We start from the raw sequence: 26,350 nt of genomic DNA on the forward strand, positions 1-26,350 counted from the left end.
AAAACCACACAGTCCCTGTACTGTCTTGTCCTACTTGATCCTATAAAAAGCAATAAACCATGTAGATGTGGTATTAATGCAGTCAAATTTACAACAGACAGACATCCACTTTTAACCTTTTTTTAATAACTAATACTATTTAAGTTATGTATAATGCAAATTTGGTGCATGTATTTTAAGAAAAAATAATATTTATAATTAAAAAATTAATTTTTTTTTGTGTCTACCATTTATTTTTCAAGGGGAATGGGACTTGCCGTCCTGGAGATCCCTCAAACAATGTCCAGCCCTTGAGTACTTGCCAATATGAACGAGCAGGAAGTAAGGGGACTCTCGATCATCTGACTAGGTGAAATTGACAGACCATCGAAGACACAAGAAAAGTAAGGCAGATTGGGGAACCATGCGGCATTAATAGCACCACTACTCGAGCAACATACCACATTAATGGCGTCTTCGCACAAGCACACCACATTAAAGGACCCTGACAAAATGAACAATAAAAAGGGCATGGGCTCCATAGGAGCAGGCATGATTTGTCTCCCAAACTCCCGATATCAATAGTAATTTTTAGGTACAAAAAAACTCTCTAGACTCTTTCATTATTTACAAACTTTCAAAATATTCTATTGACTTGAGTATCGAAGACTTCCCGACTCCAAGGCCGCCCTCTCCCAGCATCTTTCTTCTTCGTTTTCGCAGGTCCAGCTTTGAAGACTCGAGTTGCTGGAGCCTGGCCTAAAGACGTACAGAACACATCGTTAACATTCTTCTTCCCTTGTTTCCAATTATTTTCTTCCAACCATAGTCTGTTGTCGAACCCACTCATTGTCCTAAACATGAAAACAATGCACCCAAATGTTGGATTGAAGAACCGGTTAGTCATCAACATCTCACATCATATCTACTAGCAATCCATGTATAAAGATTGCTTGGTTCCTCATAAAATTCCATCTTAATCACTTCTCCTAAAACTCTAAATAATATTGAAGGGCATTTTCCCATTTTAGATCTGTTGATGGGCTTGAGGAGAGAGATATCTCAGCAATGGCTTGAGGGGAGAAAGAGAGGGGAAGGGAATTTTTTTGGCTTGAGGAGAGAGAGAGAGATGAGGGTGTATATCCTGTGTTGCATACTTGCATGTATGCTATGCCATGCTCATTCGGTAATTATTATATGCTGCATGCGTGTCACTTTTTTATTGAAGGGTGTAAATTTCATTTTCACAAGCATCTAGTATGGAGGGCCTCTATTTTATTATTTACCTATCTTTTTAGTTTTAAATCTAAATTATAAAAATAATTTTTACATTTGTAAGATAAATAAGTCCCAATCCTTTAAAAAAAAAAGTAAGGAAATCTCGAACCTTTATAAAAACAAATTCACCTTTTAATCATAGATTTCTACTATTCTTAAAATGAAATATATAAAATTAATTTATATATTTTAAAAACTGTGCTAACATTACTTTTTTAAATTTCTACGTAACTTTTATAAATAGACGCCTCACTAATTAAAAACTAAAATGAAAAAATTAAATTAAATCAGTATTTATTACATTGGTGATACGTCACCAATCACATAAAAATTATAAATTTTCTTAAAAATAAAATTTATAATAAGTTTATATTTTTCTCTTTAAAAGAAAATCTCCACCCGACTTTCTTAGTACTACTATTTATAGTTAAATATATTGTCTAGAAAAATGATAGGCATGTAACTATTTTCACAATCATATACACTATGAGCAATATATTATAGTCGTGAAGTGTATAAATAATATGTAGTCTATTATTAATTTTTTTTTATATATGTTCCGTATTTAGTCATTTTTTTCAAAATGATTATATATCATTTGCATACTCTAGAACTTGTAAATATCATTTCTCATAGGCAATTATATATATATTTGAAACAAAGGTTATTTTTATCTAATGAATTATAAAAGTATTATCATTTTTAAAAAATAAAATTATTTTAAACTAAGATTATGTAAAGAACTGTGAAAATGCTCAGAGATCTAAAAATTATAAAGGATAGCATTTTTTGTGCTGGCCGGTAAAACGTTGTTCCGGTCAGGTATATGATCATGACCAAGATTAACCCAAAAAGATTTATGGACATGAGCATCATCATCACTATATGGTCCACATTTAGATTGATATGTCATTACTACCATCACATGCTGATTATGTGACCTGTCGTGACCAAAAAAGTTGAGACACTTGTTCGTTTCCCATAGTAGTACTAATGATGAATGATGTGATTAGTCATCATCACATGATGATCTCAACCATCCAATAATGATCATGCATCATTTTCATCTCCTGCATCTCAATCTCCCTCCATACATATATATATATATATATATATATGAAACATATACCAAAACAAATTAATTTGTCCTGTTCCTTTACTAGTGCAAATCACCTCAAAATATTCGCACCCAACCTGTTTTTTAGCTACTTTTTATAATATGCCAAATATATTTGGCTAGAAAATCCTTAGGAACGGTTGCTCCTCTTAAGTTGGGATGCTCCAGATCCTTTAGGTATTAAGAATATATCAGATCATCTATAAATAACAGTAAATTAATAGTTTATAAATAATTATAAAATAATAATAAAGTAATCTGAAAACAATTGTATTTTAAAACTTGTACAAGATAGTGAGCTTAACCACTATCTCACCACTACTTGAAAATACGTCTAGTTAAGTCGTGAAAAACTAGTTTTAGAGTTTCTAAGAAAAGAAAAACAGAAGAAGAAGAAGAAGAAGAAGAGGAGAAATGGGCCTATTTATCTTTCTTTTCTTTTTCTTGGTCGTCACACTTATGAATGTGTCACATTTCACGTGGATGTCATTTAAATAATTTATATAACTTGAGAAATTCTTTAGCTATAAATAGAATTTTCAAAAATAAATATATAAATTTATATATCTTAATATAATACGTTTAATTATAAAATTATTTTTATTATAAAATAGATCTAAATATAATTGTTCTTCATGTTTTAAACTTTAAAACATTACCAACAATTATAACAATTATATTGATATGTGATAGCCTGCCAAAGAAATGGCATTCTAGTTTATATCCAAATCTTGCTTTTTGCTTCCTCTCCCAACCGATCAAAACTAGTTTTTGCTTTATGAAATGGAAGTTTATGGCATTATGGTCTTGTTTATTTTTATAGGTGAAATGAAATGAGATAAGTAAGTTAAAAATTAAATAAAATATTATTATAATATATTTTTTTAATATTATTTTTATTTTAAAATTTGAAAAAATTAAATTTTTTATTTTATTTTATATAAAAATTTAAAAAGATTATAATAATTAAAAAAAATAAGATGAATTGAGAAGAAACAAACCAAGAGAAAACGATAATGAAATAATTACTTTATTCTCTCAATAGCTATTAATTCAAAGGGCCCCTACGTGTCTTTAACTTGTCTCCTCTCGTTCACGTTTCTTACGGCCAACAACTTCGCATTTTGTCGGAACACTATATATTTATATTTACGTGCAGTCGTGGACGATACCCTATTCACATTTAAAAATTAATTTTAAAGTTTTCTTACCTGTAAAGTCTTTTCATATTATCAATTTAGAAAGTCCTATATCATAAGCACTAACTTGTAGGGGTGATAATATGTGATATGATCTGTTAATTTAATATGAACACGACACGATAAAAGCGGATTAAGTTTACTTTTAACGGGTTCGGGTCAAAACGGATTGACCTGTTAAGACACGATAGCTTAATGGGTTGATAATGGGTCAACCCGTTATAACCCGTTAAAAAAGTTAAAGTTACAATTATACCCTTATACCTAAAAAATAAAATTATTGGGACTTTAATTTCGATATTTTTATTGTTTGGATTATAATTTTAGACTTGTAGTTAGTTTTATATTTTTTATAGATATTGTGATTTTAACATTTATATAAACTTATACTAAACTTAACTAGATCAAATGGATTAATTTTGGGTTTGTTTCAATCCATTTACATAAACGGGTCAAAACAGGTTAACACGACACAACCCGTTATGTTAATGGATCGTGTTAGGGTTTGAGATTTTGATACGATAAGCTTAACGGGTCGGGTTAGGGTTGACCTATATAGTATAATATACATATCTTGACATGACACGAACACAACCCGTTAACACGATTTGACACCCCTACTAACTTGTAAAGTATAATGACTCTATAATTAATGTGGAAAAATGCTACTATGTCATCCAAGTTATACCGTTCAAACCTCTATCGTAAAAAGCTCTACGTAAACTTTTTCTCTCTCTCTTTTGTAAAAAAACCCTCCAGATCTAAGTTTCATTGGAGGAGGAGCCCCTCATTTTCCCTCTCCTTCCCTCATTTCTCCATCTACCCACTTTGTCTATCAAGGTACGTAGTTCTCTTTTCTTAATTTTTTGTTGTTTTCTTCAATGTCAAAAAAGATAGATTTATAATTTTCGGTCAACTTTCGAGAGATACGCGCAGCACAAAAAGACTCACAAGCTACAAATCATTCGAAAGATAGTGGTGGTTTTGTGAAAATCATCGCTTGTGGTCCTCACACGCAACTCACAGCTACTTGTGGTCCTCATGTGCCACTCCTTCCGATAGCTTTTCTCGCCACACATGCTGGATAACTAAAATCACTACCATTAGATTTTTCAGATTTGACTTTTGTGGTTGAAACAAGACAAACATGGTGCCTTCACGCGCCATCACAAATTTCAAAATCTACCAAAATTGATCCAAACTATAATCTATCATTTTTTGCGTTTCTCTTGTTGGTTTCCTTATTGTTTAGTAAAAAAAAAAAAAAATAGTTCGTTTCTTGGACATTTGTCTATAGAGGTCGAGGTCTCTATTTCTATAAAATGTGAGATTGACTCTCTATTTAGGCAGAGCATTATCTCTTGAACATTTTTCTGTAGAGAGTATCAATAGTAGTGAACACCATACCAATTACAAAATTAATAGTGTACTGGTAGAGTTTCAAATTCATTAATTGTTTTACGAGGTAATCGTTGATATTGGGATATCTATACATGTATTCGGTCATAGATGTAAATTTCTTTGATGAATGAATTATGATAGTTTCTCTTTAAAAAAAAAAGTTTATACCGCTCATTTTGTCCCATTGATGGTGGTGCCACGTGATTTATTAAAAAATATATATTAAAAAAAGTAGCATTAAAAAAACACAAAAAAAGAAAGACTAAAATATAAAGTTCATTCTACTCCTTTTATATTTATGTTTATATTTTTTTTAAAAACCACATGACACCACATGATTGCCACATCAATAGGGTAAAATAAATCGAATAATTTAAGCGGCATAATAGTATTTCTCTAAATAAACATAAACTATTATTTAGTCTTAATGAAAAAATTTATTTATCATTATTTTTATCACCATCCTCTCAACATCTATTGATGTGACATTAAATAATAAATCGAAATGATATATAATAAATAATATCTAATAATTTAATATTACATTATAAAATAATGAAAGGATGAAAATAAAATAAATGATGAGTAATGATACTCAATCTTAATTGAAGGTCGATTGTTTTTCAATCAACAAGAAAATTACTATAATCCTATTACAATATAACTTTGTATCTTTTTCTTTGATTAAGGATTCTAAATAAATTTGGGAAGATGTATGAAATTCCATCAACGGGCCCCATGATGATACTTGAAAAGAATGGCCCAAACCATCTACTTTAACTGCAATCGATCAATAAAACAAAAAGCGTATGAAGTTCCCATTTTCAGTCGAAAAACACCCGACGCGGGCAAGCAATTTGAAGTTTTCAAACCTTAAGGAAGCTCCTGATTTTAATGGCGGATTGAAGCACCGGTGCCGTGACGTTCCCTGAAGAAATGGAAGGGAGCGAAAGGCAAAGCAACACCGCCGCCAAAGTAGTAGTCGCCGTGAAAGCCGAGAGGGTGATCTCCAAGAGCGCACTGGCCTGGGCTCTCACTCACGTCGTTCATCCCGGCGACGGCATTACCTTGCTCGCCGTATTTCCCGCTGAGAAAACCGGTAATTTCGCCATCTCTTTGAGACGTAATTATGAGTGTAAATTTGTGTTGACTTCTTTGCTAATTTCCTTTCACTTCTTACGGTGGAATTGGTCATCGATCGCTGACGAATTGATTTGTGTACTCAGGAAGGAGATTCTGGAACATACCGTTCTTCGCCGGAGACTGTGGGGGCGGTCAACAGGAAGATTTACCGGATCGGATTTACCAGATCTCCGAGTCGTGTTCTCAAATGGCGCTTCAGCTCCACAACCACATCGAGGTGATTCCTTTCGTAATTACCAAATTACCACTTACCGCTCTTCTTTTTCAACGGACTCGTTACAGTCAAGACTGTTTATACGCGAATGAAACGACGTAGTTTTCAGTTGCTAGATGATCGGACAAAACCACGTGGTTTTGCCTTGTATCCATTAGTTTGACCTGGCATGATCTGTCGGACACAGTTTTTCTTCGACTAGGGGTTTCAGAAATTCCTCCAAATTAATCTTATTTTAATTATGAAAAATACATATAGATCTCTCGTCGAGGAATGCATGAAGGTTAGAATATTAGCGTTAGAATATTATTACTAGTTTGAATAGTGAGATGAGATAAGATAATTTTAGATGAAAATTGAATAAAATATTATTTATTATTATTATTATTATTATTTTGACATTTAAAAAATTAAATTGACATTTAAAAAAGTTGAATTGTTTATTATATTTTGTATGAAAATTTAAAAAAATTATAATAATGAAATAAAATGAGATGAAACACTCTCTAAATTCAAACGAGTATTAGAGGATTTGCAAGTATGATTTTTTCTTGTTTTCTTCATGGGTTTATTTCATAAAAAATAGTATTTTAAGATTTTTATCCCCTACACAATATTTGCATGACATAATTTAATTTAAAAAATAAATTTTATAAATTAAATATTACTATTTAAACGTTACTCATATTTGATACAAGAGGAAAGCATGAATGATCATTTTAAAGGGTTGTCTCTGACAAATGATCATTGAGATGTCGGAGCTTAGAGATTTTGAATCTGTTTCTAGTGCTCTAGTATGTTAGCCTAAGCTCCATAAATTGGACTGGTCCAAGAAACTCAAAAACGAAAAGCAAAGTTCAATGGCCTACCCCATGAATCCGATCTTTACGTTATTTTATCTCTTTTTCCTTTTGCTTTATGATTAAGCATATTGTTTGATGAGATCTTCTATAATTTCTTTATTCAAATAGTTTTTATAATTAAAAATATAGACGTAAAAAATATTTATACAGTGACCCATGACAATTGTTTGTACATTCTACTAATAAAAAAAATACTTTAATCACAAACAGATTATATAAAAATAAATCTATAAATTAATGTGATTAGATGTGATATATTAGATTGTAAAATTATTTTTATTATAAAATAAATCTAAAGAATTCTATAAATTTAAATTAATTTATAAATTTATTTTGAATAATTTCGTTGGATACGTGTCAGTTATCAACTAGGAAACAAACGCGACTAGGCTGTACATTCCCTTCTTTCTCTTCCTTTTTCTTTTTTATCTTTCTTTCCTTTTTTATAACTTTTTCTTTTTGCTGCTAGGCTGTCCTATCTTAGATACTAGAAATTAAGTATCAACAAGGTATTTTCAAAAAAAAGAAAAAGAAAAGTACCAACCAGCTAGCTGTGGTACCAATGGGTTCGGCTTTACCTTTTTGGTACAAAATATTGAGTGTACAAAATAAAAAGTACAGAAAAAAGTAAAATTATATTTATTTTTCTTTTTTAAAAAAAATGAAATTCCATGAATTTCCCAAAAACCGTGCAATATGCATTTACAACGGAAAAAAAAAAAAAAAAAAAAGCCTTGAATGTGGGTCCCATGTCACCTTAATAAGTTATTTTTGAGTGCTGAAACTTGATTTGCAGGTCAGACTCAGGATCAAGGTCGTGTCAAGCTCGCCTGGCGGGGTCGTGGCAGCCGAAGCAAAGAGCAATGGCGTCAACTGGGTCGTACTGGACAAGTAATTTAACATAAAATAACAAGTATATTATTTCTCATATCCGAGCTATTAATTTTCTGGCTGTTCACCATTCGTTTTCGCTCTTATGATACTGGACAGGACAGCCCCTATTAAATCATTAACTCTTAAGTTGGTAAATTGTCTCGATCATTTTCTTTTGCTACCTCCGGCCGAGATATCGTTGCAACATTTTTTGCCTATATGCCGAAAATATATCAATGTTTTGCATGTGATCAATACAGTCTAGGCATTGCCCAAATGTAGCTCCAAAACAGATGGCCTTATTTTTGTTACCATACTCGTTCACTTGTTTCAATTCGTACAGAGCTATTTCTTAGCTCTGGTTAAGCCTTCTTTCTCAAACCTTAGCAGCTACTCCATCGATACTTTTTAACATAATTCTCCATGAATGGCAGCATTTTTCACATCTATCTGCTGTCGTTTACATGATTTACTACTGCCAACGCTAGCAAGACACGGCTACAATTATTTGCCATGGGACCGAAAGTTTTGTATATAATAATCTAACTCGTACTGTTGAGAGAATCCCTGAACAACTAGTTGTACTGCTGTGTGCCTCTCAATCAATCAATCTGGACAAGTCTTCATTTTTCGACACATGAACAGGAAATTAATTGGTTTGATTGTAACCATTGAAGAATAGTTCAAACCATATCTGGCCCTATACTACTTTAAAAGATTAGTCAAGGTTATAATTAGAGTCTCCTAAAATCATTATTAATTGTAAGACCTTTTATTTTCCAAGCAACATGAGATCTCTTGAGCCACCATCACATAGAAGCTGTTAAATTGTACCTGATATTTGTGCATTAACCTTGTTGTACCGACTATGGTGGCTACACAATGAAGCACAAGACTTCTTCATAGGTACCCGAGAGCAGTTTGTGTCCTAAGCATGAGTGACGTCTAGTGATGTCTGTGGGTGTTATTGAAGTGTCCCTGAGTCGTTTGAGTTTCTCTCCAGCATAAGAGTTATGTGTGAATTCTTGTTCTTCTTAGTTTTCTTGTTAGTGTTTGATAATCACAGTTGGATCATATAGTAACTTTTATTGTAACTTTTTTCTTACTTCGATTGTGCTATCTTATTCTGTAGTTTACAGTGAATCAACTAGAACTACTTTCTTCTTTTGATAAGTGAATCAGCTAAAAATACTTTGTGCAAACAGATGGAAATAGTCAATATCCTGTTGTATGTTGCAATGTATTAGCAGTCTTTACAACTTCACACATTTACTTGTTTTATGAATCAATGAACCATACAAATTCATCTACTTGTCTTGCTTTTTGCATCTTACTGTTTTCTTTTAAGTCATATCTTTCTAAAATAGTTAGAATGGTCTGAGAAAATAGTCACAACCTTGGTTTTGAAACAGAAAATTGAAACAAGAGCTGAAGCATTGCATGGAGGAACTATGCTGCAATGTTGTAGTAATGAAGGGTCCTCAGCCAAAAGTCCTTAGGCTTAATTTAGGCTGCGCAGATGAGCTCAAAACCCCTTTCTTTTCTGCTGCTTCTTCACCAGGAAGAGACGTTGGGAAGTCGCAAAGCCGTAGGATGAAGCATGCTACTCCACTAGCCAGCCCTGAAGAGGTAACTAGTTCCTACACAAGAACCACCGGGAAAGCCTCACTGTCAAATTGTGACACGGCAACCTCTCTTTTCCTTGTCTACGGACAAAATCCTCTCTTTGAAGGACAACACAATGGAATCCACAAACCAAGTGATGAGCGAAGAAACTTGAATGGCCCACTTACAGCACTTGAATTGGACAGACAAAAGCTTACCTCTCCATTGAAACCCCCAACATCATCTGTAGCTAGGAATCAGAAGAGTGAATTTTGGATTCCTGAAAACCACTTTGATGATCAAAAGCACCTCATATCAGGAAATTATATAAATACTACCAAAATTGCTTCCAAAACTACACTTGATAAGTTTGAAGGTTATGATAAAGATTTGGGGACAAATAGATTCAGGACCAATCAAACCAATAAGACAGAATACAGCATTAACTCAAGCATCAGGGATGCTGTTTCTTTAGGCAGAATTTCCTCAACACCTCCTCCTTTATGCCCACTGTGTCAACACAAAGCACCAGCTTTTGGAAAACCTCCAATACAGTTCTCTTACAAAGAGCTGGAGGAAGCTACAGATGGATTCTCAGATATAAATTTCTTGGCAGAAAGTGGTTTAAGCCTGGTTCACAGGGGCATGTTAAGAGATGGCCTCGTTGTTGCAGTGAAGCAGTTAAAGTTTGGTGGCTCCGAATCAGATGCTGATTTCTGTAGGGAAGTGAGGGTATTGAGCTGTGCACAACACAGGAATGTTGCATTGCTGATTGGGTTCTGTATTGAGGGAAAGAAGAGGGTTTTGGTTTATGAGTACATATGCAATGGATCCTTGGACTTCCATTTACATGGTATAATCTATTTTTCCTTTGAATCCCATGCACTTTGTAAACTTTCTATAGTGATACAATATGGGTTTTTAAGATTGTGATGAAGATATATATTTTACTGATCATTTCTGTGACTGACAGGAAACCGCATAACCCGACTAGATTGGCACTCACGGCTAAAGATAGCAATAGGGGCAGCACGAGGATTACGATATCTTCACGAGGACTGCCGAGTGGGCTGTATAGCACACAAAGATCTGCGACCAAACAATATCCTCCTAACTCACGAATTTGAGCCTCTGGTACTTGAACTGTAACCTGGATATTTAGTAACTAATTGAGCTTTTTTCACTTTTGAAGATAATTAAGATGATTCAACCATTGAATTTAATCTGCAACTGTGCTTATATATTTTGTGAATTGCTATACCTCTTTTTCTTAACCTGCAGTTCAAGCAGCAAAAAAATGAAAATATATTGTGCCATGATACATTATTTTTACCTTTGTGGACAGTATCAACTATTTCAGTTCTGTAAATTTGAGATCAAATTTGAGGGTGATGCTGTATTATGGTAGAGTTTCCCTAGGAATTGCAAGGAGCTATACTAAATCTCATCTTAGCTCTTTTATTGTTTTCAGAATTTGCCTTTTTCATTCTAATCTATTTATTATTATTAGGTTGCTGATTTTGGGCTTGCTAGGTGGCATTCTGAATGGGATATCTCTACTGAGGATCAAGTAATTGGAACTTCAGGGTATCCTTCTGAAAGAAATTCAATAAATTTTTTATAATCAATATCCTCAAGCTAGAGGCACTCAATATTTGTATAGAAAATATTAACATACAATTAAATCTGATTATTCAGAGATGATGACTTTTTCAAACCAGGTATCTTGCTCCAGAATACGTAGATGGTGGACAAATCACACATAAAGTTGATGTTTATGCATTTGGAGTGATTTTGTTAGAGCTAATGACAGGTAAAAGAATCAATGAGCTGCAACATGTCAAGGAGCAGCAGTTTCTGTCTGAATGGTTCCACCCTCTAGCCGCATTAGAACCAAGCCATGTTATAGCAAATAACTATCAATTACTGGATCCATGCTTAGCCTGTGAGCAATCCTTGACATCCCTCGTCAACTGGAGGCAATGGGCCGTGCTGCTTCCTTGTGCCTACGTCAAGATCCCGAATCCCGACCGCCAATGTCGAAGGTTTCTTTGATTCAATTCGAATTGTCTTTTCCTTGATGTTTTATGAATATCTTCATGATTAAATACTTTACCCCACTATATGAAGAGTCAGGTTGTTTGAGCTTAATACATTTCTATTTATTTATAGGTCCTAAGAGTGCTAGAAGGAGGAGATCTACTTGTTCCTACGGGTTTAGACTTGAACACCGTCGGTAGCCAGAGTGGCCATATGAGTGGTCTCAACTCATGCAGACAACCTGAAGTGAGGAGAAACCATTCTCGTAAGCTCTCACATTGAGAAGTTGATTGGCTTTCGGACGAGACATGTATAGTTCTGAAATAGGAGTGGTTTGACATTGGTGAGTTGGCTACGTATAGCAAAATTATTTTCAATTATTCGCGGATCACTTTTTTTTTTCAACTGTTGAACTATTATTGTTTAATCTTTGATTGTTTTGAGTTTTAAGCCCTAACCAAGTGTCAGATTTTTTCATTTTTTTAGGATCAATCGCATATTCTTCACGTTTCTTGTAACCCCTTAAAGTTTGTACGTACACTTTTTTTTTACAATGGTACTTTCTCGGACGTACATGTTTGCTTCTCCAATATATGGTTCCCTTTTTCAATCGTTCAGTAATGTGCTATGTACAAGCTTTAGATGTACAAGTCTCGCATGTACTCTTGATATAAAGATGGATTCCACTAGAATAAAATGATTCTTTTTTATACTTTTTTATGTTGGGATCCACTCTTTTAATAAAGAGTATTTGCGAGACTTTTACATTTAAGGCTTTGCAGTAGCCTCATATGCATCCTTACATGTAGCCCATCAAACTTACATACATAATTTTCAGTGCAAACTGGTTGTGTAACACTCTGTTCCCGAAAGTCCGAAGAGTTAGCTCCAATTTCCTCCACAATGACACCAAATTAAAAAGACCTCAACATACATAGCAAACTAAAATCTCCATAAAAAACTCAAAATATCCACGTCTCAAGTACTCAAATCAACATAAAATAATATATCTACTAAATACGACTCTCTCATAATTAATTGTACCCTATGACACTTATTCCTCTACGATCATCTAATCTTACTCCTGCTCCTTACTCTTGATTTCCCTCTGAACTATTGAAATTATCTAAAAATATTATGGAGATAAGGGGTGAGTTATCAACAACTTAATAAGTAGAGAACATATACTAGTATGTAAACATGAGCATTTGCAGAATTCAAAGTGTAGAACAAAACATTTTTCATTTTAGAATATAAAATCAGAACATGTTATTAAAATTATTAGAGAGAGTTCAGAAATATTCTTATTCAAAAATATCATTCGGCATAGCACAATTGAGCATGATCATCATCATCATATCAGAGCATCATATCAAAACTAAGGTCATGTTTAACCCCTGTGATAGGGTTGTGCATCTGCAAATAGCCAATCAAAATATAAATCACTGTCACCAAAATAGTGTGCACTCATGTAGAGACCATTATTATTACCCATGGTAGGGTCATATACCATTATTATTACCCATGGTAGGGTCATATGCCATTATTATTACCCGTAGTAGGGTTGTATATCACTATTATTACCCGTGGCATGACCGTATACCACTATTCTTACCCGTAATATGGCCGTATACCACTATTATCACTCGTGGCGGGGCCTTACTGAACAAAACAAAAACAAAATCGGAACTAGAACATAATCAGAAAGTTATGCCAAATGTTTTCAGATACCACATCATATCAAAATAGAGCACTAAACAAATTCATATCATCTTAACAATATCAGAAACAGATTCAAAACATCATCATTTAATCAATGCAAAAAATTTTAGATCTCATATTCGCTATTTGTGCATAGTTTAGAAACATAATGTCAAAAATAAGCTCATGTCTACACTAGTTATCATAGAAATATTTTTCTCTTCTTAAACGGAAATTTCATACGAATGCAAATAAAATGACCAATGTTTTTTCAAGTTGTATTTTCATAATAGATTATGCATATTTTTCATAAAATCAACCTTAAGCCATTCGTTTTATGCAAAATCTAGCACACTTACCTAGACTTTTTAACTTTTCAGAATCTTTCCACAACAATGTTGAACGAATATTAATCGTCACCTATGAAATAGTCACGTAACTTCTGTAAATTTTCAATCGAATACGTATTTCGATACTTAAACCTGAAATACTAAAATAACCTATTTTTCTAAAATTCTCGTAATCCTAAAATATCGCCACTTCCCAAATTCATCGATATCCACTTAATATTCACTTAACCTAATTGAAACTCAATCACAAGTCTATTTAATATCAAGCCCAAACCCACACAAGATACTATTGGTGTTTTGTAATAATTACAATCTAACTCAATATGTGACCAATACCTACTTGAAATAATTAAAACAATCTGCCAAGACTTCCAACTAAAGGGAAAACATGTAATTAATATTAAAAAAACCTTAGAATCTTTCATTAGGAGCTATACACGTGATACTAAGAGCATTTAGGTAATTATGTATAATAAGTGGTAGAACCAAATGGCTAGAACTTGGAGAAAATAAGCTTCAAATCAGGAACTACATCTGGTGAGGGAGGGACCGTGTGAGATACTCACCAAGCAAAAAAAAAATTGTGTGACAGACTGGTGACTTGACTGAATCAAGTTCACGACGGCAACGGAGAGAGAGAGAGAGAGAGAGAGAGAGAGAGAGAGAGAGAGCATGGCGTGAGGTGGAAGAGAGAGGTTATCGAGAGAGAACGGTGGCTTAGGGTCGCGTGAGGTGCCCAACGACACTTTTTGTTCAGGTGTCGACTTTGTAGAGGGGCTGGTGACATGCAGTGGCTTCCTGAGAAGTAGTGGTGGCTGGTTCACATTGTGGAACTACTTTGTTTCGGTGTAGCAGAACATAGCGCTATTGTTGGTAGTTTTCGGTGGCTGGGCGATGGTGGTGTAGTGCAGAGGCATGAGTGCACGTTGAGTTTGCTTTTCTGGTTTCTTACGGGACGTGGAGGGCAGCTGTGCAATCTGTGGCTTGTTGTCGTGTGTGTGGGTGGTTGCGGTTTATGAAAGGGAGTCAAGGTGGTTGCCGGTTTCACGTGAGGCTGGGCAATGGGCTAGTGGCTTTCGTCATGTAGGGGAGATCTCGGCACCTGGGGTGGTTTCCGTTCAGGTTGCTGCTGCGAGATGGAGGCTGGGTGGCAGCGGCTATTGGTGCGTGCATGCAAGGGTTGCGTCATGGATCGGTTGGAGCTGTGTATGGTGGTTACTGTTTAGTGTTGGGTGAGAGTGCTTGGGCAAGACTGGGGTGGTGAACGTGGGGTTGAGGAAGAATGATGGGCTATTGTGGCAACTCTAGCTTAAGAAAAATGATTTAGGTGCGAAGAGGGTCTGTGCGTGAAAGTGTGTAATAGTATATATATTGGTTGCTGAAAACCCTAGTGAAAGAGGAGACGTACATGTCATGGAGTTTGATCCTTGGTTCCCACGAGCTTTGACTTTTTGGGACCATTTCAAAGTGTTTGGGCACACGTCTTGAATATTGTATAGATTTAATAAATGGGTTGATCCGGTTAAAACAGCCTATAAATCTCTTTGGTTTGTCCGAAATTTTCTAAATCAAGTATGTAATAAAAATTAATGGGCCTCGGCTCAAATTCTAAAATAACTAATCTCGTCTCATAAAATTTTCGAGCCAATTTCCAAATAAAAAGATTCCACTCAATCCATTAAAAAGCTTTAAATTTTGGGCCCGTAGCTACTTCAAAATTGTTTGTTAAATCTCGAGTGAGCCTTTCATGCTTATTAACCCAAAGGAAAGAAAGAAAAAAAAAAATTATAGAACCTAATATTAGCTTGGACTTGATACTCGGTCTGGGTGTTACAAGCTGAGTTAAGAGTCAATAATGGATTGCTAAGCTCTATTCGTTTAATTTTTATTCAAACAAGAATTAAACTCGAGCTTAGTATGTGTAATTGTGTATGCGCATGAAACTTACATACATAACTGATGGTGTAAACGGGTTGAGTTAGAGCGAATATTAGATTGTCAAGCTCCATTCATTTAATTTTTATTCGAACGCAAATTAAACTCGAGTTTATTGCCAAGTTATATTTTGTATTCAAGAACAATTTAATTTTGACAAAATTAATTATATAATAATTAACTTTATACCCAAATTTTGTAAAAGAAAGCAACCTTTTTACCAGCTCGATCGTGCATGGTTGATGGTTCCCTTCCCACCTTGTGCACACTAGTGAAATTGATTAAAAGCCAGAAAAAAAATTAGACAAAATAATCTTCTTCACAAAACATGCATCACTAACAATTAAAACCTTAAAAAAAAGCAATTAAACTCACAAAAAGGAAAACGATAACAATCAAGAATAAATATATTACATAAAAAGGGTTTTTTTATGGCATTTTATTCCTATTTTTAATTCATTCCCAATTAACACCAATCTTCAAAATCCATTTGAAAATAAAATCTCGAGCCCTCACAGTCCTCAAACCCAAACATCCTAGAAGACTCCTCCCTTATATATTCTTAGGTACACGTGTCACGAAGTTACAGATATGTTTTTATGTTAGACAGATTGACAGAAATAGGCCCAACAACGTGATGATGGGGAGGTCACTGCCTCCTCCTGTTCCCGCTTGCTCTGCCCGTAGACAAACTCCCCTCGCATGCAAACGAGTCGGCGTCGGAAACCAGACGTTGCTGCTGCCTCACCGCAGTTTGATTAAGGTCCGGCGCCAGCTCCGACACGCTCCAAACCTTCACTGACTTGTCGAGACTCCCACTATACACAATCCACCGTGGGTCACCATTGGTTGACAGCTCTCGATCCTCCTCAAGCGCCAAGCACTTCACCGGACCTTGATGGCCTGTTAAGACCGAGAGGCAGGTGTGAATCGTGCCATCCCTCCTCCATACGCATATGCTCTTGTCCGCAGAGCCGGTGAGCACCAGATTTCCGGCAGCTGAGAGGCAGAGGACGGCCAGTTTGTGACCCCTGAGGACTCCACCATGCGATAACTGCTTTTCCTCGCGCTCCCAGAAATTCACCAACCCGTCGGAGGAACCGCAGTACACCACCGAGCCGGAGGTGTTCACTGCCAGCGCTGTCACCGCACACTCCTGCTCCAGAAGCGTTTGTTGGAGAGCGTGCTTCGTGGATTTCCCCTTTTCCTGTCTCCGCCACACCTTGACAGTGCCGTCGGCGGAGCCGGTGAAGACCAAGCCCTCCGAGCTGGCCACCACGGAATTCACGGCGTCGTTGTGGGCGCTGATGGATTCGAGGCACTTGGAGTCGGCCATTCTCCAAACCTTCAAGGTCCTGTCCCAGGACGCTGAATACAAGAGCTGTTTGTCTTCACTCAAACTCAGACAAGACACAGCATCGGTGTGCTTAATCCAGAGAGCAGTCCGATGTCGTCGCACCTCCACATAATTGCTCGGTTTGATGGAGCATTTGAAGATCTCCATCAACGTGGGCAACGTCCCCGAGCGCTTGTGAATGCTAGGGTTCCTCGGGGAGACCTTCCACACGCGGATCTTGCCGTCTTGGTGACCGGTGAAGATCTTCTCGCCAGAGATTATAATCGCCTTAACCAACCCACTATTAGATTTGAACCCCGTGAATTCCTTGAGATTCTTCCACACTCGAATGTTCTTGCTGTCAGAACCGGTGTACAAAAGATCCCCGGACGCTGCCAAGGAATAAATATGGCCTTCTTCGCGGATGAGCGAACCAATGAGACCATTCTGGGGGAGATGCTCATCAAACTGCGACCATGGAGATTTGGCGAACGGAGAAGTCTGGTTCCACGGCGACATAGTCATGGGAGAGCCCTCGCCACTCATCCTGCCGGGGTCGTAGCATCCGGCGGCCATGGTCAAGGAAGCGCTGCTATTACGCAATGGGAAATCCTCGTGGTTTCCCGTCATGGGGAGGTTTGGATCAGAATACATGATGTTAGCGTATTCCCCAGTCGCCGGAATGTCATTCGTCTCGACAAACATCATAGTACCTCCTCCTGAATTTTTGCCTCTCATCGCAAACTCTCACATCAAAGAAAGCAAAACAAAACCAAAAGAAAAACGAATGAAAGACCTCAGCTTCAAAGATTTACGATCGTTATATACATAAAAGCAGATGAAGAAGCGGAAGAGGCTAAGGATATGAAACATTAACCGAAGGGGAGATAAGAGTAGAGGAGTATATATACATTTAGGAATATATAGACCAGAAAAAAACAACGGTAGGGAAGTTTAGGCCAATGGGATGAAGGCACGTGCACAAAGCTAGACCAGAGAGCCATATCGTTTTAATTACAACAGAACCTGTTTTACTTTAATTAGTATCGATGGATGTTACTTAATTGTGCGGTTCTTGCTGTACACAATGCTATTTTGGGCTAAATTAAGTTGTGAATTTCACAATCTGATCTTTGAGACTTCAAACAAACAGTGGTATGATTTTCATGTAGGTTATAATAAGGTGTTGGATTCGGTTACTTTCCATAGTTCGTAATGTACGTACTAGGTAGATTTTACGCGGGTATTTATAAATTCATGCTGTTCACGGACAACAAGTTTAAATATGTCGATCTGTCTCTCTTTCAAATATAGAAAGTATATATTTTATCATGTATTGTAGGTTTTTTTTTTTTTTTTTAGCAAAGAGGGTTTTGAACTTTAGACCTCCATTTTGAAGGCCGGAGGTTATGTCAACCAGGTCACAGACTTTTAACATCATGTTACATGTAGTTTCAAGTTATAATAATATATATAAGAAATGATATTTTTAAGCTAAGTATAGAAATAAATATATAGTTAGCTATATATATGTGTGTATGTGTATATATATATATATATATATATATATGTATGCATGCATGTATATATATATATATATATGTATGCATGCATGCATGTATAATCTTAATTAATGCAGCTAGCATAAGATGGTCGGGTTCTCGATCTGAAAATAATGGCCTCAAGCTATCTAGCTAGCTAGCTAACAAAAGAGCAAGTGAACATGAATAATCATATTGCTGCATGCACTTTGGATCACAAACTGCAGTTGAATTCAAACGGCACCAGTTTGTGGGGCTTATGCGTTTCTAGCTTGCATGGATCATATCATGATGTATATGATTTGTACAAGAAAATCAACAGGGACCTCTAACGTCGATTGCAGCTGAATTGTTAGCTAGGGCACTGACCCTAGCTAGCTAGCTCGATCCTCGTGATCTTATGAAGTACGTACGTACGTAGGTTTTTTAAATTATCATTTTTTTTTTCTAAAAGAGTTAAACGATGGGAAGAAACTAAAAAGATGATCATCAGGATGTCATACGTTCTCTCAGAGCCAAAAAGATCAAGAAGCTGATAATATTGGAGAAGTAATAACACATGCAGTATTGATCTTTTGGAATTTATATATATATATATATATATATATAGAGAGAGAGAGAGAGAGAGAGAGAGAGAAGAAATTAATGGTAGTAGAAAAGATAATCATCAAAAACAATATTATGTCAAGTACATGCCCATAATTGGATGTCAATATATATCCATTAAAAATAATGAAATAAAATAAAAAGCATGCAATTGGATGTCGAAATTAATTAATTTCTTATGCGCATATATATATATATATATATATACACACACACATACATATCATGTGTTTTTTGTACAGCTTGAAGATCGTCGATCTTGGTCGTAATTATATATATTTTCGCCGGAGCTGCTTTGGGTTTCAATGAAAGGAAAGTAGGATAGATGCACGTTCTGCAGAATCAAATAACGTACAAAAATGGGGGAATGATTGCTGGTAATTGGTAGGTGGTCATGTTGATTAATTTCTTTCAGAATCAGCTAGCTTGGGACACTTGGGCATATGAACAGGACCATGACTGCATGACTTCATGCATGCTCATTACTTTACTTGCAGCTAACTATGGGGATGAACATGATGATCATTTCTTAATTTCTTTTTCAGAAAAAATAACCTAGAAACAGTAAAATTAGAGAATGGCTTTTAATTTATTTTCTTGGCAACCAAACAAAGCATCGATCGGTCAGATCAAACCGAGCCGGCCATTATATATCATGCATATATGTATGCATATATAGAAATGACTGCTTGTATCTAACAGATCAACAATACTCTAGCTACGTAGTACTTTTCCCACCTCTTTCTGGAGAACAAGACTACTTTGCGTAGCCATTCTGATCACAAGAATCAGCAATTATATATGATCATGGCCTAGAGTGCTGATAAAGTCAGGACACCTAGCTATATATATAAAAGGATCAATACCACGTTCACATGAATCCACAATGATAAGAGAATTAATTCAATCGCAAGTCACAAAACATTGACATGCATGCAGAACAATTACGTAGAGGCCAGCTTGAAATGATCATCCAATGATTAAAGGACTAGCCCGGTAAATCTAATTAGTAATTAATTATCATTAGCCAGTAGTTTTTGTACGATCATGATGATGATCATGATGACGTAATTTGTCTTGTAAATTAGTCAAAGGATTGAATTCTCTTAGGTTGTTCTTCGATAAAGAATTAGGGTTTATATAATTTATTTAATTTGGATTTGGTTTTCAAATCAACACAATGATTTGAAATCCAAGATTTTGAAAAGCTAGATTGTTGGCTATGATGAAAATCCAAATCCAAATCCAAATTAATTTTGATATGCTTGTGATATTTCAAATTATAAGGGATTTGAACTTTAAATACTCTTATTCTTATTATGACCCAAATCTTCTTCTCCAAATCCATCTATCCAAATGCCCCATTAATGTTCCAAACCAAAAAGAGAGATGGGAAAATAGAAACGTATAGACATATTGTTGAGGCCTACTTGATTGTAGTTCCAAAGCATTTACTAAGATGGTTGAAATGTGGGAATGTCTTAGGAAATAAGTAAGTAAATATGAGATCCAAATGAAAAAATTAATTTTAGTAGTGGACCACACTCTTTTTCACGTGGCGCTTGTACAACCCATAATTAGGGGTGAAAAAAAAAACCAGTAAAAAGGACCGAACTGAACCAAACCCGTTTTCTTTTTCTAACACCGGACCAAACCAGACATGACTAGTTCATATATATATTTTAATTTTTTATATTGTATAAAACATTTTTTATATTATATATAATATATATAATTTTATATAAAATAATTGTGTATTATATGATTAATTACTAATTGCTATAATATTAAATTTTAAAATCCTATATAAATAACTATATATTATCACTATAGTCTATTGTATTAATAGTTATATTATAGTCTATTGTATTAATAGTTATATTAATACTAATATAATATATGGAAAAATCAGACCGAACTAGATTGAACCGGACTGGAACGGGTAAAACCGGAAGTACCGGTTTAGGGGTGTAACCAGTGCGATATCGGTTCTTCAAATCTCAAAACAAGTATATTCCAGTTCGGTTCCAAAATATGTCTAAAACTGGATCGAATCGAACCTGTTACACCCCTGCTCATAACTGTATCTAGCATTACTCATTTAATATTGTAAAAGATCGTTATATATTTATCTCTCTCACACTTTAAATTCTAAAATTTAAACAATAATTAACGTCTTTAAGAGATTTAAATCTTTCTTGCCTTATTTTTTTCTTTCCTTCGTTTAATCTCTCTTGAGCTAAAAAATGCCCAAATCCAAACCCGTCTAGATAGAACACTAAATACCAACTAAACCATGGGATTTGGACCTCATACAGGCCCTTATTAATTGGTGCACACCACCCAACAAAAACAACGCTTTGAGCCTTGAAGTCCCACTTGAAATATATGGTCCTTATTTTATCAGCACCCAATTTATAATCACAAATTTATTTCCTTATTTATTTATTGGTTATAAGAATCTAGTTCTTTAAATTAGTCGCAGAAGGCGTATAGACTTCCCCCCCCCCTCCCCCCGGGTTTTTTTTTCTCTTTTAAATGAACATTCACTTTTTATGTCCAAAGCACTGGAGCCCAATAGAGTGACACCCCCAACACAAATCTAAAACTTTATATTTTTTTTATTTAAATATTATTATACTTACGCCCTTGCAAACAAAAATTCTACTTTTTTGCTAACTCCCACCATCTTTAAATACTTAGATAGTTCTTAGAACTTGAAAGAAATGCTTTGGTAGGAAATAGAGGTCAATTTCTTTGAGATTCGTTTGTCAAAGACCTAGAATAATCTTGAGATAATGATTCTGATTCATCTATTTTCTTATTATGTACTGTGAAAAATCATGAATGAGAAAACAAACAATAATTCTTATTGATAGGAGGTTCTGAAGAAAATGAATTTAAAGATGAATAGTGAAAAGTATATCAGTTCAAAGATAATTCACTACAAGAAAACTGCTTATTTGTGGCCAGTTAATTCCAGTGAAATGACTATTTACAGCCAAAATGAGTCTGTTTTGATCACAAATAGTATTTTCGCCGCAATTAAATGATTAAAAAAGTCTGTTTTTCTTGTAGTGATTCTTGACGGGGAAGTTCCATTTGGATCTTTTGGGTGGATGATTTGAGTTAGTGGTTGTCCAATCTTAACGACAACTTTTGGATATAAAGGGGAGAGTTAATTTTGAGTGAGTGCAACAAGTGGAGATGGGGTCTTGAGCGTTTTTGACAACTTTTTGATTATGAGAGAGTAAAAGACAGAAAAAGATAAAAGAAAGTCATGTGGGCTATGGGTAGTGCAGCGGTAGTCAATAAAGCAAAGGGGTATCATTACCTGATAATGGAGTCTACCTTTTTCAAATCCGTGTTTTATATACGTAGCTTTTACCAATAATTTTCTCATCCATAAAATATTCTGCATTCACAACAGGGACAAAAGTTGAACCTTGAAAGCCGATAAATTGTGGATTTTTGCTGCTGATTCCTTCCATTTTCCAAAGACCCCTCGAATCTGATCTAGGGCTGAGCAAAAATTTGACTTCGGCTCGCTCTGACTCCAAGACTTCACTGACTACTTGTCATAGCTCCCTAGCTTCTTCTTGATATCACCAACAATCATACCAGCACTATCCCAAGATTCCTCTTCTTTAGTAATGTCTTGGATAATTTGTGAAGAATCTCCCTTTAGAATAATCTGCCTCAATCCCAACTCCAAACCCAAATTAGTGGCTTGAAGTGCACAATAAGCTTCTGCTAGTATAGGATTAGGAAATAGAGGTCGATTCATCTTCATAGTAGTTATGACACTGCCATTCTAACCTTGAGCTATGATTCCAATTTCGTTTTGCAATGAGTTTTATCAAGGGCAGCATCCCAACTAATCTTAAAAAAAATTCTTTGGAGTATGGTCCAATTTCTGTGTTACATTGCTAGATGTTCCAGCCTTGTTTGTTCTTTGAATTCTAAGATTTTCCAAATGATTGCTTCATCACTACATTAGGATGTTTGAATTCTTATTGGAAAACAAATTCATTTCTCCTCTAACATATTCTTTTTGCTACAACTGTTATTTCCTCCAGTTCTTCTGTCTAAAAAACAATACACATAGCTTCTATTGTTTCCAAGAAAGAATTTTTGCAAATAATGCTCTTTTGGATTCTTCTGGAGCACTAGCTCCAAACATCTTGTGTTGCTATCAATGTTTTGAATACCGTACTGGTGACCATTTCGGTCGAGGCATTGAAAAGAAATATTTCGGTACATGTTCCGTTTCGGAATAGTCTATATATGAATAAATTATATATATAAATATATAAAAATTATATTATAAAATAATCGTCTATATATGAATAAATTATATATAAATTATAAATAGTCTGGTATGAATTGGGGGGTCAAAAAATGAAAAAAAAAGAATTCTGACAGGTACGAAATAACAGGCTTCCCTGTACCAGCTACACCATAGAAAATGTATATTTCAGCCCTATCGGTCGGTACGGTACGAAATTCAAAACATTGGCTGCTATACACTTTCACAAAGCATGAACAATTGATTCTTCTTCCTCAATACATATTAGTCAGTTTGGCTTATCCAACTTTCTTCTTGAACAAATTCAAGTTGGTAGGAATTGCTTCTAGACATGCTTTCCATAGGAAAATCTTATCTATTGGAGTAATGTTCAGCTTCCAAATTCCTGACCATATAAGTCTACCTTTTTTAGTGTTCCTGAGATTCTTTATGCCTTTGGTAAACACTTCTTATAGTGAATTAGCCATTTGAAGTTCCTTTCGAGATTAGCTTATCATGATTATTGCAGTGACTTGTTGGAATCTTTTTAATGATAGCAATCTCATCATTTGAAAAGAAATCCTTCAATCAGATCAGTTCTCCAATGCTTTGTATTAGGATCAATGAGTTCTTTCACTCTGGCATTTTCATCAAGAGTCTTCACTGCGCTTTGGATTTTGAATGAATTGGGCTTGGGGATCCACTTGTCTTCCATATCTTTACTAGCTGGCCATTCTCAATTCCCCATATTGTGCCTTCATCTACTAAAGAACGACTTGCAAATATGGTTCTCAAAATAAAAGATGTCCTGTTCCAAATTTTGCTTGAAAAAATGAGTCATCAGGGAAGTATTTCTGCTTTAGGACTCAAGAAGCTAAAGAGTGAGGATACTAAATTAATATCCAACCCTGCTTTGTTAGCATTGCGATATTAAAGCTTTCCAATCCTGAATCCCAATTTCTCTTGCTAACTTAGCTTTCCCCATTGAGCTCCTAGAGACCCAATGTATTTTCTTGTCATACTCTTGTTGTCCCCACAAAAACTTTTGCATTACTCGATTGATATCTTTGAGGAGGCTACCTTTAGAAACTCTCATGTTGTAGGTAGCCAAGGTCTACACTACTTCCTTTAACGAAGTTTCTTTTGCTGCTTGAGATAGAGTTTTCACTTTGTAGCTATTGACCCTTTGTCTTACTCTGTCCAGAATACTTCGAAATGAGCTAACTCTAGATCTTCTAATAGGTGTTGGTAGGCCTAGATACTTTTCAATAGAAATTGTAGATCTAAAGCTTCCAATACTCATAATGATCTCTTGATTTTCCTCTGATGTATTTCTGCTAAATTTGATGGATGCTTTCTCTTTGCTCAACCTCTGTCCAGAAGCCTTTTTATAAGTGTTTAGAATGCTCATCACCCTACTCCATTCAAGAGAGTTGGCTTGATAAAAGAGTAAACTATCATATGAAAAAAAGAGATGGTTAATGTGTATCCAGTCTCGAGCAATGGAGACAATTGTAGTAGCACATGTGCCTTTTGCACTACTGAGAAGAGAGCTTAAAGATCCAGCACATAATATGAATAGGTAAGGTGATAATCGATCACCTTGCCTAATTCCTCTTGTTGGATTGAACAACTTTTGTGGAATTCTGTTATTAAGAATAGAATAGACAACAGATTTAATGCAACTCATCTTTAGGTCAATCCATTTTTGCTAAAAACCCAATCACTCTTGATTGCTCGTAGAAACTTCCATTCATTCCGATCATATGCTTTACTTATATTGAAATTCAATGCCATATATCTAGACTTCTCAATCAATCTTTATTCATAGTGTGCATGGCCTCATAAGCTACAATTATATTATCTACGATAAACGCATGGAATAGATTCTACGATATATGTATTAAACATTTAACACTCTCCGAGAGATTTAAATTGACATATTAAATATAAGAAATGATATTTGTAGTCATAAAGTGTATAAGCACGATGCATTTCTTAGGAAATAAGTGAGTAAATATGAGATTCAAATGAAAAAATTAATTTTTTAGTAGTAGACCTCACTCTTTTTCACGTGGCGCTTGCACAACTCATAGTTGTAATAATGAGATGAAATAAGATGAGATAACTTTTCAATCCAAACGGGTACCATCTAAACCATTGGATTTGGACCTCGTACATGCCCTTGTTAATTGGTGCACACCACCCAACAAAAACAACGCCTTGAGCCTTGAGGTCCCACTTGAAATATATGGTCCTTGTTTAATTTTGCATTAAGCAATATTTAACTCTGACCAAAAAAAGGCAAATACTAACCACTAGCAAGCCTACATTATTGTCATCAGGCCCAAAAGAAACCCACTTCTGATCAGTTTGGGTCATGCCGAATTGCCAACATCGAAGCAAGAAAAGAAAGAGAAAATAAGGTGAAGGCAAAAAAGATAGAGAAAAGCATGCTTATAGTTTTGTGACCAATGCCTAATTAATATGCCTAGCTACAATTGTTTTGCATTCAAATCCTTATTTATTCGGGTTATAAGAATCTAGTTCTTTGAATTAGTGGGACAAGGCATATAGGCTTTTCCTTTTTTCTTTTAAATCAATAAAACCATACAGAGAAACATTCACTTTTATGTCCTAAGCACTTGAGCCCAATAGAGTGACACACCCAACACAAATCTAAAACTTTATAACTTTTTGTATTTAAATATTTTCTACCATTCGAATAAAGACATAATTTACAAATGAGTAGCATACCATCACAATGAGATTTCATAAAAATAAATTTATAAACTGTCGCATTTTTATATAATACATTAGATTTATTCTATAATAAAAGTAACTTAATTTACAATATAAAGTATCAAAACAAAATATGTAT

At 35.0% G+C, this 26,350-nt stretch overlaps 2 protein-coding genes across 2 annotated transcripts; one reads left to right on the forward strand and one right to left on the reverse strand.

The window, feature by feature from the left end:
• The first annotated feature begins 5,756 nt into the window (after positions 1-5,756).
• LOC121242973 (inactive protein kinase SELMODRAFT_444075-like) lies at positions 5,757-12,285 on the forward strand. The gene is given in 9 exon segments (XM_041141020.1): positions 5,757-6,073; positions 6,201-6,334; positions 7,991-8,085; positions 9,480-10,525; positions 10,646-10,806; positions 11,183-11,259; positions 11,394-11,646; positions 11,649-11,717; positions 11,845-12,285. Coding segments are annotated over 9 exon segments (2,148 nt in total). The 5' UTR covers positions 5,757-5,910; the 3' UTR covers positions 11,995-12,285.
• A 3,807-nt stretch (positions 12,286-16,092) lies between these two features.
• LOC121242974 (protein JINGUBANG) lies at positions 16,093-17,936 on the reverse strand. Its single transcript, XM_041141021.1, has one exon. It carries the CDS (start codon positions 17,770-17,772, stop codon positions 16,348-16,350), a length of 1,425 nt encoding a protein of 474 aa, XP_040996955.1. The 5' UTR covers positions 17,773-17,936; the 3' UTR covers positions 16,093-16,347.
• Positions 17,937-26,350: the final 8,414 nt, after the last annotated feature.

This window comes from Juglans microcarpa x Juglans regia, chromosome 8D (assembly GCF_004785595.1).
Source record: "Juglans microcarpa x Juglans regia isolate MS1-56 chromosome 8D, Jm3101_v1.0, whole genome shotgun sequence".
NCBI classification, from domain to species: Eukaryota; Viridiplantae; Streptophyta; class Magnoliopsida; order Fagales; family Juglandaceae; genus Juglans; species Juglans microcarpa x Juglans regia.

What these genes read in the sequence shown, in the direction of transcription:
- LOC121242974 (XM_041141021.1), bottom strand. Translation starts at nt 17,772, where the DNA reads ATGAGAGGCAAAAATTCAGGAGGAGGTACTATGATGTTTGTCGAGACG.